The sequence below is a fragment of the Leishmania mexicana genome, chromosome 26 (genome assembly GCF_000234665.1).
Source record: "Leishmania mexicana MHOM/GT/2001/U1103 complete genome, chromosome 26".
Taxonomy (NCBI): domain Eukaryota; phylum Euglenozoa; class Kinetoplastea; order Trypanosomatida; family Trypanosomatidae; genus Leishmania; species Leishmania mexicana.
In genome coordinates, this window is record NC_018330.1 from 821,831 (window position 1) to 837,230 (window position 15,400).

At 62.3% G+C, this 15,400-nt stretch overlaps 3 protein-coding genes across 3 annotated transcripts in view; all 3 read left to right on the forward strand.

The window, feature by feature from the left end:
* The window catches only part of LMXM_26_2170 (hypothetical protein, unknown function), a gene marked incomplete at both ends in the record, with an annotated part of 11,524 nt that extends 7,695 nt beyond the window's left edge, over positions 1–3,829 (forward strand). The window contains one exon of the mRNA XM_003876470.1: positions 1–3,829. Coding sequence (XP_003876519.1) covers positions 1–3,829 — 3,829 coding nt within the window.
* A 2,252-nt stretch (positions 3,830–6,081) lies between these two features.
* On the forward strand, positions 6,082–10,800 carry LMXM_26_2180 (conserved hypothetical protein; the record flags this gene model as incomplete). The annotated part of the gene is made up of 1 exon (XM_003876471.1): positions 6,082–10,800. The coding sequence occupies one exon, from the start codon at positions 6,082–6,084 to the stop codon at positions 10,798–10,800; it is 4,719 nt and encodes a 1,572-aa protein (XP_003876520.1).
* A 673-nt stretch (positions 10,801–11,473) lies between these two features.
* On the forward strand, positions 11,474–12,685 carry LMXM_26_2190 (conserved hypothetical protein; the record flags this gene model as incomplete). The annotated part of the gene is made up of 1 exon (XM_003876472.1): positions 11,474–12,685. The coding sequence occupies one exon, from the start codon at positions 11,474–11,476 to the stop codon at positions 12,683–12,685; it is 1,212 nt and encodes a 403-aa protein (XP_003876521.1).
* Positions 12,686–15,400: the final 2,715 nt, after the last annotated feature.

Sequence of the window (15,400 nt, forward strand, 5' to 3'; positions counted from 1 at the left end):
GCGATTGACCTTCACGACAGCGGTCAACCTAGACGACACCTCGCGACTCTTTCCCATTTATCCATCGCACAAACCAGACAGCACGTGCACCCACACCCATCCCGATCACCAGTCGAACTACTTCACCGCCGCAAACCTCAGGTACAACCCCGACACCGCCACCCACGCTGCTGCTCCGCAGGAGGCGTACGAGGGCGTGGAGGAGACTGCCCACGCTGCCGCTCCGCAGGAGGCGTACGAGGGCGTGGACGCGACTGCCCACGCTGCCGCTCCGCAGGAGGCGTACGAAAGCGTGGAGGAGACTGCCCACGCTGCCGCTCCGCAGGAGGCGTACGAGGGCGTGGAGGAGACTGCCCACGCTGCCGCTCCGCAGGAGGCGTACGAGGGCGTGGAGGAGACTGCCCACGCTGCTGCTCCGCAGGAGGCGTACGAGGGCGTGGAGGAGACTGCCCACGCTGCCGCTCCGCAGGAGGCGTACGAGGGCGTGGAGGAGACTGCCCACGCTGCCGCTCCGCAGGAGGCGTACGAGGGCGTGGAGGAGACTGCCCACGCTGCCGCTCCGCAGGAGGCGTACGAGGCCGTGGAGGAGACTGCCCACGCTGCCGCTCCGCAGGAGGCGTACGAGGGCGTGGACGAGACTGCCCACGCTGCCGCTCCGCAGGAGGCGTACGAGGGCGTGGACGCGACTGCCCACGCTGCCGCTCCGCAGGAGGCGTACGAGGGCGTGGACGCGACTGCCCACGCTGCCGCTCCGCAGGAGGCGTACGAGGGCGTGGAGGAGACTGCCCACGCTGCTGCTCCGCAGGAGGCGTACGAGGGCGTGGACGAGACTGCCCACGCTGCCGCTCCGCAGGAGGCGTACGAGGGCGTGGAGGAGACTGCCCACGCTGCTGCTCCGCAGGAGGCGTACGAGGCCGTGGAGGAGACTGCCCACGCTGCCGCTCCGCAGGAGGCGTACGAGGGCGTGGACGCGACTGCCCACGCTGCCGCTCCGCAGGAGGCGTACGAGGGCGTGGAGGAGACTGCCCACGCTGCCGCTCCGCAGGAGGCGTACGAGGGCGTGGAGGAGACTGCCCACGCTGCCGCTCCGCAGGAGGCGTACGAGGGCGTGGACGCGACTGCCCACGCTGCCGCTCCGCAGGAGGCGTACGAGGGCGTGGAGGAGACTGCCCACGCTGCTGCTCCGCAGGAGGCGTACGAGGGCGTGGACGCGACTGCCCACGCTGCCGCTCCGCAGGAGGCGTACGAGGGCGTGGAGGAGACTGCCCACGCTGCCGCTCCGCAGGAGGCGTACGAGGGCGTGGACGAGACTGCCCACGCTGCCGCTCCGCAGGAGGCGTACGAGGGCGTGGAGGAGACTGCCCACGCTGCTGCTCCGCAGGAGGCGTACGAGGGCGTGGACGCGACTGCCCACGCTGCCGCTCCGCAGGAGGCGTACGAGGGCGTGGAGGAGACTGCCCACGCTGCCGCTCCGCAGGAGGCGTACGAGGGCGTGGAGGAGACTGCCCACGCTGCCGCTCCGCAGGAGGCGTACGAGGGCGTGGAGGAGACTGCCCACGCTGCTGCTCCGCAGGAGGCGTACGAGGGCGTGGACGAGACTGCCCACGCTGCCGCTCCGCAGGAGGCGTACGAGGGCGTGGACGAGAAAGCCCACGCTGCCGCTCCGCAGGAGGCGTACGAGGGCGTGGACGCGACTGCCCACGCTGCCGCTCCGCAGGAGGCGTACGAGGGCGTGGAGGAGACTGCCCACGCTGCCGCTCCGCAGGAGGCGTACGAGGGCGTGGACGAGAAAGCCCACGCTGCCGCTCCGCAGGAGGCGTACGAGGGCGTGGACGAGACTGCCCACGCTGCCGCTCCGCAGGAGGCGTACGAGGGCGTGGAGGAGACTGCCCACGCTGCCGCTCCGCAGGAGGTGTACGAGGGCGTGGACGAGAAAGCCCACGCTGCCGCTCCGCAGGAGGCGTACGAGGGCGTGGACGAGAAAGCCCACGCTGCCGCTCCGCAGAAGGTGTACGAGGGCGTGGACGAGAAAGCCCACGCTGCCGCTCCGCAGGAGGCGTACGAGGGCGTGGACGCGACTGCCCACGCTGCCGCTCCGCAGGAGGCGTACGAGGGCGTGGACGCGACTGCCCACGCTGCCGCTCCGCAGGAGGCGTACGAGGGCGTGGAGGAGACTGCCCACGCTGCTGCTCCGCAGGAGGCGTACGAGGGCGTGGAGGAGACTGCCCACGCTGCCGCTCCGCAGGAGGCGTACGAGGGCGTGGAGGAGACTGCCCACGCTGCTGCTCCGCAGGAGGCGTACGAGGCCGTGGAGGAGACTGCCCACGCTACCGCTCCGCAGGAGGCGTACGAGGGCGTGGAGGAGACTGCCCACGCTGCCGCTCCGCAGGAGGCGTACGAGGGCGTGGAGGAGACTGCCCACGCTGCCGCTCCGCAGGAGGCGTACGAGGGCGTGGACGAGACTGCCCACGCTGCTGCTCCGCAGGAGGCGTACGAGGGCGTGGACGAGACTGCCCACGCTGCCGCTCCGCAGGAGGCGTTGGAACAGTCTCTTGATGTTGTTGACAGCGGGGTTTTTGTTGGTTTTGGTGCGCATGTGTATGATGATGACGATTTCATGATGACGACTGATTCAAGTGGGAGGGGGGAAAGTGGCAGTGGTATGGAAGATGGGGTGCTGAGGAAGGGCTATCGGTGCGGCGTACCGGAGGTGACGGTGAATGAATGGGGCAGTGTGGCAGGGGTGTGTGCTGCGTTTCCCGATTTGACGTGTGACGTGTGCGCGGGTGAGAGTGGCGTCGGGGAGGTTTTCACGAATGTTTGCGGATTGTGGCGGGCAGTGGTGACGAGTAGCGAGCACGTGTTGAGGGGTCCTAACTGGCGTCAGCACTTGATGTTGTGTGCTCCACGGATACGCGAGCTGGTCGTTGCGGATGTGAGTGCTACGCTGGACTGTTCTGTGGCCTGTGTACGCAATGTGCGGCTTTACGCCGCCGGTGCTGCCGCGGAAAGTTTTGGGGAGGCCGCACGTGACAGAGTGGAGGTGGACATACTGCGCATTGAACTGGACGTTATCCAAGAGGCTACAGTGGCGCTGCACCCGCTAGGTGGGGTGCAGTTCCTGCTTGACGGCTGCAGTTTTCCTTATCTTCAACAGTGGCGGCGTAGTCGCGACGAGTTGAAGTGTATGGGTGAGGGTGGGTCACAAGGCGCGCTTTCTTCGCTCTCGAAAGTGGCGGCGCTATGCACCAACATGGAAGGCGACGTGAGGACTGGCGGGGCGCGGGGGGCTGAGCTGCAGCTGTGGGCGTACTCCACCAAGGGCGTGGCGGCGAGATCCAGGGGCTGCTCTGTTGTGAAACGACTTCCATTGCCATCAGAGCGAGTGGTCTACCAGCCGGAGCGGCGAAGCAGCAGCGAGGGCAGCCTGGGCTCGCTCACACATCTGGAGCAAGAGAAGGTTCTGTCTGGTTCGACATACGGTGCTTCATCAGGCAGGTTGGCTGAATGGGTTGTGCGGCGCGAAGTCCACGCGTGCAAACCCCCTGCGTCAGTGCAGTCCGCACCAGGACTACTATCGATGCAGCCGGTGCGGTCTATGCCTTTGCAGATGGCGACACCGTCCGGTATTGAGGAAATCATAAAGCAGGAGAAGGAGAAGGCGTGCAACTTGATAGCCCCCCGTCCCTTGGCGACCTTGCCCACAGTGCCTGCAGAGACACCCGCGATGACGTCGCAGCCCAGTGAGATGGCAGGCGTGCCGAAGGAGGCAGTGCAGAAGGCAAAGTCAAGGACCTCCTTTTCTTCTTGGAAGCGGAAGCACACGTGAGGCCCGTCTACCTGCCCCTCCTCCTGCCGTTTTTATGTGGACGTTTGCATCGTTGTGTTGCATCGGACGACGTGCAGAGGCGCCGAAAGTGGCGGAGGTGAAGAGAGCATAGCGCTGCACTGCTGCATAAGCACTGCCAGACAAGTGATTCCTGTGCGTGGCTTGTGATAGGGCGCGCTGTGTGAATAAAGGGTCTGTGCGTGTGTGTGGATCTCCCTCGCCGGTCTCTCCTCCCCTACCCATCCCACGCGCTCCCACCCTCCTCGTTCCACATCCCCCTCGTGGCACAGCGGCGGTCGTTCTTGCGTTTCTTCTCAGCGGTGGTCCGACGTGCTCCGTTGCTCTCTTCTCTCTGCCGCTCTGTGGGCGTGTGGTTGGACGACTCCTTTTGCGTGCATCTACATATATCTATATATATCTATATATATCTATATATATCTATATATATCTACATATATCTATATATATCTATATATATCTATATATATCTATATATATCTATATATATCTATATATATCTATATATATCTATATATATCTACATATATCTACATATATCTACATATATCTATGTGTGTGTGTGTGTGTATTCGTTTTTCATCAATGCACGAAATAAAGGAATGTCGTGCGTGTGCGTGTGTGCGGTTGTCCCTCTGCACGAGTGTGGGTAAGGGTGCTTGCCTCGCCAACATTGACCATCCCCCACCATCCCCCACCTCCCCCCTCGTATGTGTTTTTCTTCTTCTGGTCCCTTCTGTCTGTCGGTTGCCATGTGTCTGCCTTGTTGCACAAGACTGTGGCTCACACACACACACACACGCACGTTTCTCTCCTCTCACCATACGCATGCAAGCGGCCACGTATAATGCGTGCATGTGCGTGGGAAAGGCTTGTATGAAGCACAACTCTTTCCCACACGATCCCCCCTCCTCCTCCTCTTCCCCCCTCCCCTCTCCCTCCCACTGTGTGTCTCTCTCTGTTCGCCTGTGCGGCGGCATGGCGTCGTTCTTTTTTGGTTTACTTCGTGCTGTTTTCTCATGCTTGTGCACATGTGTGGGTGCCGCGTATGACGCCACCTCCTCCTCCATGTCAGCTTGGATGGCATCGTGGGCGTGTGTTTTCCATGTACAGTTGAATCCCCCCCCCATCCATCCATCCATCCCTGTCTTTTGAGAGATACATGTGCACGGGCATAGAAGAAAGTCCCAGAGGTGCAGGAGAGGGACTAGAGGCGGGGTGGCCGCTATTCCCACCCCCCTTCTCCCCTCCTCCGTGTTGGTCTGTGTATGCGTGTGTGTCTCTCCGTGCTGGTCTCTGTCGACACTCCCCATCCGTACCGATGTTTTATATATGCGTTTTGGCTTGGTTTGGTGGTGCGTGCCTGCGTGCGTGCGACGGTGGTGAGGTATTTGGACGCTCCTCCCCCTCTCTCCTCGCGTTGCTCCACAACGTTGAGGGTCATCTCTCCAAACACACGAGTCACACATACACACACACACATACCGAAGGACTAAAGTCTTGCTTCAGTGGAGAAGGCATGCGGCCGTGTCTACGCTACCTTGTGTGCTTGGGCAGCGCCTCGGCTCCTTGCCTACACGTGTCTAGGCGAGCAAGAGAGAGTGTGCGGCAGCGGCATCAGCAGCTGGCTTCTGCACACGTACTCGATAGCTGTTCGTTTGGACGGCGATTCCTTCGTCTCTCCCGCTCTCCCTCTCTCTCTTGCTCTGACGTGCTGTATGCTGCGTGCACACGCGCACATACATCGCCACTCATGCCTCCACCCACTCACCTCGCCTTGCATGCCTTTTTCTTTCCCGGCTTATGACCTATCCTTCGCCCTGTGTCCTGTGCGCTGTGTTCACGGCAGCAGCAGCAGCAGCAGCGGTTCGGAAGAGACGGGAGAGGAGAGAAGAGGTGCATCTTCTCGTGCGCGTTGCGCGCATGTGCGTCCACGAGTCCGTCTATCGTTTCCTTCTCGTGCAGCCACATCCAAGCTCACGTCGCTTATTTCCCTTGCGTTGCTGTGCGCGCCTCACTCTTCTCCCCCCTCTCACCTGTGCCTCCTCCGACCCGTTGCTTCTTGCCAAACGCTTTGCTGTCTTCCGCTGCTGCCCGCCGCTGCTCTGCGTGGAGACGCACTCCAGACCGGCCAAAACAGCAGAGGGGGAGCTATGCGGTAGAGGGAGCGGTGCGGGGACAACGATCCATACACATAGTGTGACGAAGGCATCGCCAGGAGTGCTGTGTGCGTCATGCGGTCTCGTCGACAGACTGTCTCGGACACGGTCGGCACGCTCAGCATGGATCCATGGAATGATGATCGAGTGCGTGACTTTGTTGCCATCAACACGATTCAGCGGCTGCGCGCGTACCACTTGCCGACCAGTGCGCCGATGCCTGTGATCGATGAGATGAACACAGCGCGTGCACTGAACCTTATACTGCTGCCGAGAGCCGATCCCGACTACCGACCCTGCCTCGGCGAGCAGCCTCCGTCGCGCACACAGCTGCGTGCACGGCGGCGTGCGACGGCGAGACAGGAGAGGCGAGCGCGTCGCCAAAGGCAGCAGGAGTGTGCAGGTCGGGATGGGCAAGGTGGCTGCTCGCCAGAGTCCCCTTCGACTACCGTGTCGACCTCCTCCAGCTCCGATGATGGCAGCAACGTCGACGACGATGCAGCCACAGAGCACGGCGCCACTGTATTGATGACGAACCCCTCATTTTCTACGGACATTGCCGACCCCACTAAGCTACCAAGGCCGCGCTCCCCGGTTGCTTCCGGTGCCGCCGCCACTGCAACCTCGTCCAGGCAGTGCGCCATCGACCGCGCGCGCTCCCTTTTCTTCGGCACGTTGTCTTTCACCTCCTCGACCTCGCCGCGACGGCTGGTGAACTCGCCCCATGTCCCGCTGACGCCGTCGATGGCGTCCACGACGACTATCGCAGGCCGGTCATCTATGCATGTCCCCCGTTCTCCCAACGAAGCGTCTCTCAGGACTACAGCCAGTCTTCCTTCGTCAGACGCGAGGGCGGCCCAGCGCCGAGGTGGAAGGGAAGTCGCTGCTTCGGCTACGGAAGAAGGCTCGGTGACGGCTATGCCGCCTGCCCCTTCTGCAACGTCGGCTACCAGGTCACTTGGCGTGGAGCTGGACGTGTACATCGAGGCAAACAGCACCCCACTGCGTCCGCCGCCGCCAATGAGGTATGTCGGTGTTTCGGCTGAAGCGCAGACACCCACCTCAGCGGAGGTGAACGCACTCGAGTCGGAAGTGTCGCCGAACAGCTCCGCCGTGGTTGCGCCCCATGAAGCATGTACATCGGATGCCGATGGGCTGTGCGAGCGCACTCCTACCGAAGCTACTGCAGTGGCTACTCCTTCAGCCACAGAGCAGTCGCGAGCTCCACTAGAGGCGACGCCGGCTGCTGTTCGACCACCTTCTCCGCGACTGGTGGGAGCCGAAGGGGACAGGACCACAACTCCGCCCCCCAGTCACGGCCGCCGCCGCCGCCGCAGCAGCAGCAGCAGCTCCACGGATATTATGCACACATGCGACGTGTGCGACGCCATCATCCAGTACTATCAATCAATGTTGACGAGAGGTGTCGTGCTCGACCGCTACAACCATAAGGATCTGGCCTTTGTGTGGTGGGTTCTGGGACGAAACATGGACGTCGCCGCCCTCGAAAATCGCGGCCCGATGCGGCGCGAGGCGCTCATGATCACCCTGCGAAACTTCTACTACACGCTGCTGACGGCAGAGGAGGCCAGAGCGAAGGCAGCGGCGGGTGGGGCGGAGAAAAGCCACGCCGAGAGAAGGGAGCTAGCGGGAACCGGTATTGCCGCTGCATCAGCAGCTACCGGGGGCCAAGCGACTTTGTCACGGTCGGCTGACGCAACGGCCACTGGAGACGAGCAAGGCATGGTCGAGGGCGTGGAGGAGCCCTCGAGGCGTACGAGTGGCAAGGCCGCCGAAAGCAGTGACAGCACCGCAGCTGCGCTTGCTGATGCATCTGTGTTTAGGCGACCCCCTCGCACATGCTCTCGCGACTCCCATACGGCCAGGGCGGATGCCGCTTCTGTGACTTCAGGTCGACATAAGGACTCCCTAAGAGCAACAAGGGCAGGGAGCGGCACCGCAGCGTTGAAGCGGAGTCGGCCTGATAAGCCCCTCGTATCGTCCGACGGTGATGACGAGGAGCGCGACGACGATCATCCTGTCGAAGAGGACGTTGGCGACGGCGTTGATGAGCAGCAACGGTCGTCGGTGATGCCGTCGCGAGGGAGGACCAGCGTCCCACCGCCTCAGCGGAAGTTGCCCCAGAAAGAGGGCACCACACTGACGGCAAGGCGTCGCGCAGTGGCTGGTGGTGCTCTTGGCAGCAGCAGCAGCGCAGCAGGAAAAAGTCTCGCTGCCGCTCTGCTCGGGGACGATGCGGAGACGGCGATGGATGTCGTAGCTGAAGGTGCCGACGATGCGCTTGACAAGGAGGATGATGCGCTTCACTCGCAGACGGAGGGCAGCGTCGTGTCACGTGTCGGCAGCGTGACGCAGAGCAGCACTGGCGAGATCCGTCGTCGTCACCGCTGCGCTGCCGAGCGCAACAAGGCTGTCGAGGAGACGTGGATCTCTACACGAACCGGAAGGCGTGCTGCGGCCATCAAGGCAGCCGCGCAATTGGTGCTCCAGGGCACTGCTGATGCCATGGCGCCCCGAAAGTCGATCAAAGCGGTGCCCTCCACCAACACATCTGGAGCGTCGAGGACGGCAGCGGGCAAGACGTTGAGGCAAGAGGCTTCCGCTACCGCCGCGATGGAGGAGGTGGGCGCAACGGCAGTTTCGCTGATACCGTCGGCGCCCACCGGCGGCAGCTCCACATCGAAGCTGCAGCGGAAGAAGCGCACCGCTTCGAAGCGGGCACGTAGCCCCAGCCGCGAAGCCTCCCCAGGCGAAGGTCATGGAAGCCGCAGCAGTGGCAGCGGCGGTGACAGCGACATGGAGCTCACGGAGGCGGAAGCGCAAGGAAGGAGAACCGAGGCGCCACGCATGGCGTCACCCGTGAGCGCGAGTAGGAGCAAGAACCGCGCGACGATCCTCACGAAGGCTCCCGCGGTGAAGGCAGAAAAGGCGGCGCCGACTGCCTATTCTCCTTCTGGCAAGCCTACCGACCCTCCCTTAGACGCCCCCGCCACCACTACTCCTAGCAGTGCTGCGGCGGCAGCGACTACCTCGAAGAAAGGCGGGCGCGGTGAGGAGCACCGGGGGCGCCCTCGTGGCAGCTTCAAGACACCGCGCCTCGACTCCTCGACGACGGGGAATCAGGGGAACAGCTTACTCGCGAGTGTCACGCTAAGCAGCCAGCGCCGGCGTGATGGTGGGGCGTGTTCCACCGCCGTCCTCACAGGGACTTCGTCGGAGACAGCTGCACCTCACCAGCGCTCCGATGCGGCGGGCATTGTTGTTGCCCCTCCCTCCTCTTCTGTGCTGTCGAAGGCTAGCGACGACGCGGGCCCGCTGGAGCTCCCTGTGTACGAGATGCCGCTGCGACTGACACCGCACCAGCGCGCCGTGCGCTCGCGCATTCAGCAACGCATGGGTGTACCTTTGCCAGCACCGCCACCACACAGCTCCGCTGGCTCCATCTCCCACGACTCCGGCATCGACGCACAGTGGGCCACGGTGTACTCATCCTACACTTTCCTCCTCTCCTCCTTTAGGACGGCAACATGGACGCGGATCAGTTCGGGCGGCGGCGGCCACGAACAGCGGGCGATCACCGCCCCCGTGCTCTGGTACGGGCAGGTCATCTCACCTGTCGTGGCGGGTGAGCCGACATCCACCGGCAGTAGCGGCGGCGATCACAGCAGACAAGTAAGAGAAAAGGCATACGCGGCGGTATTCAACGAGGACGCACTGGTGAACGGCGGCGCGTCCTCACGTGCCGCCGCCATCGCCACAGCGGCTGGCGCCCTCACGCGGCAGCGTAGCCGAAAACGCAGGATCGAGGGGGGCGTTGATCCGAGCTTGCGTGGCAACGTTTGTAGGCATGACCAGGCCGCCCTGGAGCGACTGGTGAACGAGCGATTAGCGCAGGTGGCAGAGCTGAGACAGGCTGCTGTGCCTCGTATCGTCGGAAGCGGTCAAGGAAAGTGCCCCGCTTCGGGGTCAGGCACTGCTCGGGTGAAGCAGGAACCGCGCAGCGGCAGCGAGGAAGAGGAAAAACATGACGATGAGGTACATGTGTTGGGGACGAAACGGACTGTTGGCTTACTAGTGTCGCCCACTGGCTCTTCTCCCGTTGTAGCAGCTATGGCATCATTGGACCTGGCGAGGAGGGCAGAAGACGCAGATGCCACGGCCGAGGAGGCGCTGGCGCCTGAGCAGTTCCGGGACAACTCAGCGCAGCGCGCACAGTTGCCACAAGCGCCCGCCTTTGGTGATCTGCCGTATGCTCAGCAGTGTCTTCTGGTGTGGTCCGCCGCAGGGTTGCTGGAGCGGCACATACATCGGCGCCAGATGGAGGATGCTCGGCGCGAGCGCCTCCTGGCGCGGTGCGGCCGCATGGCTACTCGGCGGATGGCTGCTCGTGTCGCTGCCGTCATCCAGGGTGGCATTACAGACGGGAATGCAGGCGACAATGCCGAGGATGCCGCGGCGCAACTGGTCGGCGGGCTCGGAGGAGGCGGCGAGGACAGTGATAGCGGTGCGAGCGGAGAGGACAGCGATACGTCCGAGAAGAAGGCACGCAGTGCTCCTCTTGAGCGGACGAGCGGGACATCACGAAAGGCCGAGGTCGAGGTACACATCAACCGCCTTGAGCACTTGAGCGATTCATCTACGTCTTCGCGCTCTCCCTCTGCCGTCTCGTCGTCCACGTCCTCGGAGGAGCGCTTCCGCAAGGCCATGCGCCCGCTACCGCGCCGCGTCTATGACTACTGGGCTGCCTATCGTCGTGCCGGTGACAGCGGGTGACAGGCACACACGGCTGGCATGGCGCGCGCGCACGTGTGGGCATCGGTCTCGCTCCCCTCTACGTCGATATGAGCCGCGGAAGGCAGCGGTGAGGACAGGAAAACGTTTGCCGCAGCGAGGGAGCGAAAAGACGGGAAGCGGAGGAGAGCGCTCACCATGTGCGACCCAAGAGGGTGGACTGTGAGGTTGTCAGCGTTGTAGCTTGAGGGCCGTGTGTCCGTGTCCGTGTCCGTGCGCCGCAGCGTACAGACCTCTTCCTTATCAGCCCGCACACCCATCTTCACGCAGACGAGCATGTGTCCTTCTGCTCTGTTGTTTGAACCCTTCCCTCCCGCCTCTCACCCCCCATCCCCAAATCCTGCTCTTCCTCTGACCCACTCGGTTGCCCCCCTTCCCTCCTCACCTTCATGCGGAGATTACCCCCCCCCCCCCCACACACCCGTGAAGGAATACGGCCGGCACGGCGGCTATCGTGGACCTGTCTCGCTTTTCTTAGCCTACACACATACAGCAACCCTACCCTGACGACGCACGCACATCCTTCCAGTTTCGAATTGGGCTCCGTCTCGTCTCTCAGGTGGCGGCACTTTCCCTCGCACCCCCTCCCTCCCTCCCTTGCGCTCGTCTCTGTCGGTGTGTACGCTGCTGCTGTCGCGACATCACACTGGGATGAATGCTACACTTTCTGACTGGTGTGTACAACAGCCTCTTTAGCACCCCCGAGTACAATGTCCTGATTGTCGGCTGCGAGTGCGCCGGCAAGTCGACGCTGCTGGAGCAACTCAAGTTCCTCTACACCCCAGCCGCACAGCAGCAGCAGGCGTCTTTGTTGGCAGGCCGCTCCAGCAGAAGCGCAGACGAGGGGGCGATCACCGCGACAACAGACACAGTGACTGAAGCCCCCACGACGCCACCACAGCAGCAACAGCCGCGTAAACATCCGCTGCCGCCCGGCACTCCACTTCCCGCCACAGCAATGCAACTGGCACAGAAGCGTATTCGTCCGACAGTGGGCCTCAACTACGCCGTGGTGCAGCACCGCTTCAGTCCCCATGTCTCGGCTGTTACCCTGGTGAAAAAGTCGCAGCTGCCATTGCAGGCCGTCGCCTCCCTGCCGTCGCCACCGCAGGATCTGCTGGACGAGCAACGCGCACGCCAACAGGAGGTTATGGCCAACGCGCCGAGTGATGCCGTCACACGTGTGGTGCTGCGAGACCTCGGTGGCCAAGCTGCGTTGCGCGACCTATGGGAGAAATACTACCCGCGAAGTCAAGGGATCGTGTACGTTATCGACAGCACACTGCCTTTTCGCATTACGTCTGCGTCGCCGTCATCGCCACCATCCGCCGCAGAACAGCCGCCGCGTGATCACTTTACCAAGCAAGAGTTGAAGGAAGCGTACAAGCAGGACCGCGAGCTACTCGCGCGACTCCTGCAGCACCCCCTGCTGCACGGCGTGCCGGTACTGATCCTCAGCAACAAGACGGACGAGGTTACCCACATACCCCTCACAACCTTGCAAGAGGCGCTGCAGTTGGCGGAACTGGCAGCCGATCCGACCTTCTACATGCTGCACAACAGCAGCGGTGGCAACAAAGCAAGAGAGGAGCTTGAGAGTCAACAGAGACTACATGACAGCGACAGTGGTGGCAGCGATCCTTCGCAACTTCCTGGTGCCGCTGCATCCCCGATCGGTGCGCCACTCTCACGTCTCTGCACCCGCTCAGAGGAGGTGCAGCTGCGTGTGGGAGGGAGCGGCTTCGGCGAAATTTCCATGCGAGTGGCAGAGGTAAGTGCGCTCGAGGGAGTGGGGGTGGCGGGGGCCATGGACTGGCTGGTGGCGCAGCTGCTGCACCATGCACGAGACGTGGATAGCAGTGCCTGACTGGCTCAGTCACGCTCGTCGCGAGAAGAAGGTGCGCTGTAAGTGACAGCGTCAGGGAGATGAATGAAGGCCAGGGGCAGATACTGTTGCGGCCGTAGTGGCGCGTGTGTGGATGCATGGCGGTGCCCTCCCGTGCCTCACCCTGCCGCGCCCCTTCTCTCCTCTGCAGATGGATGCAGGCCGCGTTTCTTCCGAACTCTCTCACTGCTGCCGTCCTCCTTTTCATTGTGGTTATACCGCGCTGCCCCTTTTGATGAGCACTCAGAAGAGGATATACACACCATCATCGACAACAACAGTGACGACAGGGAGGGAGGGAGGGAGGCGACTGCAGACATCTACTCGTACGTAGGTTTGTGTGTGCGCCTGTGCCGCTCTTGCTTGCCACCAAAGCCGAATCTTTGTTGGCAGTTGAATGGTGTAAAGGTGGGAAGGGTGGGGAGGAGGGGAGGAGAAGGTATGTGTGTGCGTGTGTGCGCGTGTGTGCACAGCATCAAGCAGATCCTCTTTTCTTCTTGGTTGATGTTGCTGTATGTGTCACTTGCCCGCCCCTCTTACTTGGGCTGCCGAGGACATGTTTATTTCATATGTGTTTTCGAATCCCCGCCGACGTCCCAAACCCTCGCCAGCTGCCCATGGCTGGCAGCCCCGAGGAGGAAGCATCTCCTCCCTCTCTCCATCGTACCCTCCGTCTCTGAAGGGCGCGCTGGGCGGATGTGGGAGCGGAACACGGTAACGAGGGGGGGGAGGACTGTTGCCCGGGCGTCGCGAACCTCCCCACCCCCTCTCCTTCTTCAAGCCTCTCACGCCCCTGTCTTCTGCCTTTCACTTCCTCTGACGCCCCACACCTAACCTCCCTCTCCCCTTCTCCCCTACACCGTTCCACCCGTGCACACTCCTTCCCTCCCCCACATACACTCTCTCACACGCATGCATTCACACCGTATCGCCGCGGCAGAGGAATCACCCCCCAAACCTATTGAAGGAGGAGAAGCACGTCACGGTCGTGGTGACACAGAGTTGCAGGTGGAGTACACGGAGGACAGCGCAGTTGCGGCCCTTCCTTGCCGACCGCTACCGCCACTCTCCATCACCCATTTCTTTGCGTAAGGTAGCACACAGGAGGTCATGAGCAGCTGCGGATGCCGTGTGACCTGCACGAACTCGTGGCTACCTCTCTCCTTCTCCCTCTGAGTGTGTTTCTCATCCTGGATGGACAAGCTCGTGGCACCTTTTAGCAAGCCTGCATACGAGCACATCACCCGCGGCGCGACAGCAGCAATGTTCGATCCAAAGAAAATATCTGCCGCCGTGCTGGGCTACGCACCCCAGTTCGTGCTGGCACGCTTCTCGTCAGTAATCATGGGCATCATTGTCGCCTACGGAGTGCTGCTCTTCTTCCTCGGACATCCGCCTTTCTTCCAACGTGTAGGAGAGCTCTCTCTCACGACGACGCTGGGCTACTGGGGTGCGCGCGCTACGCGGTACGGGATTATGCGAATTGTGCACCTGATTGAAGGCACGGCCCCGGAGAGCGGGGCAGCGGGGGCGGCGCCGGAGGGTCCATCTAGCCCAGGCAGCTCCCTAGATGCGACGCCATCGCCTAGGTCGCAGGCGGGGGCAGGAAGGTGTGAATCGAGGAGCCTGGACTGAGAAAGCTCATGTCTCTCTTGGCTGCAGTGCTTATTCCCTCCGCACAGGCTGCATCCCGCCAGCATCGGCGGGGCCTCGAGGTCGTGCCGCCTTTCCACCAGCGCTCTGAGAGTGCGATCAGAGCGGCACCCCTCACGCCAATGCGAGGGGGGAGGGGAGCGAGGCGTGTGCATTCTGGCGGCTCCGTCGGCGTGGCCCAATCTAGTGCGATGGAGACGATTGCCACCCGTGTGCGCTTGCGCCTCCATTCGAGCGCAGCGAATGTGCGTGTTGTTGTTGCTGGCTCGATCGCCCACTTTGATAATCTTTTTCTTTTCGCCGCCCACGCATCGTCCGCATCTGAAGTGCGCATTCGACACCCCCCTCCCCCAACAACAAAAGAGCATGAGCCCCATCCCTCCGATCAGCCGCCCCCCTCTTCCGGAGTGCATGCACATGCTTGTGGTGTCAGTGTAAAGGCGCAGCGATGACTTGCACAGCTACACCAGCTCTATAGGTCTCGTGCTCCGTCAGAATCGGATTCATACAGGATGCCGTATAGTATTCACTCGATGTGTACACACGAGGGCGCGGGCACGAGTGGTCTCTCGTACTAGCTTCGTGACGCTCTTACGGGTAGTAGCTTGCGGTGCTGCTTTCTTCAGAGGCTTCAGGACACTGCGGCACGCGAGCACTTGCGCATTCCACTCACCTCTTTATCCCTGCTTCCCTCTGACCCACCGTCTTGTGTTACGCGCTCCTTCCTCGCGTGACCACCACCACCGACCCACCCACCCCGTCACACACACACACGCGCACACAGTCATCAGCATCACCACATACATCTTTGGTGCTTTCTTTTTCCTTTTACGCTTGCCTTCCTTGTATTCTCCAGCACAGAAGCGAACATCGATCATCATTCTTCACAGCCACGCTACTGCGCAACCGGCACGCACGGAGGACTCGCAACAAGCTCAACAACACTCCCAGACGCACGACAAGGAGGGGCAGGCAGACGCGTATACGCACCCTCCCACCATCTTTTCTCTAGAGCACGCCGCTGGCGTACAGGATAACGCACAC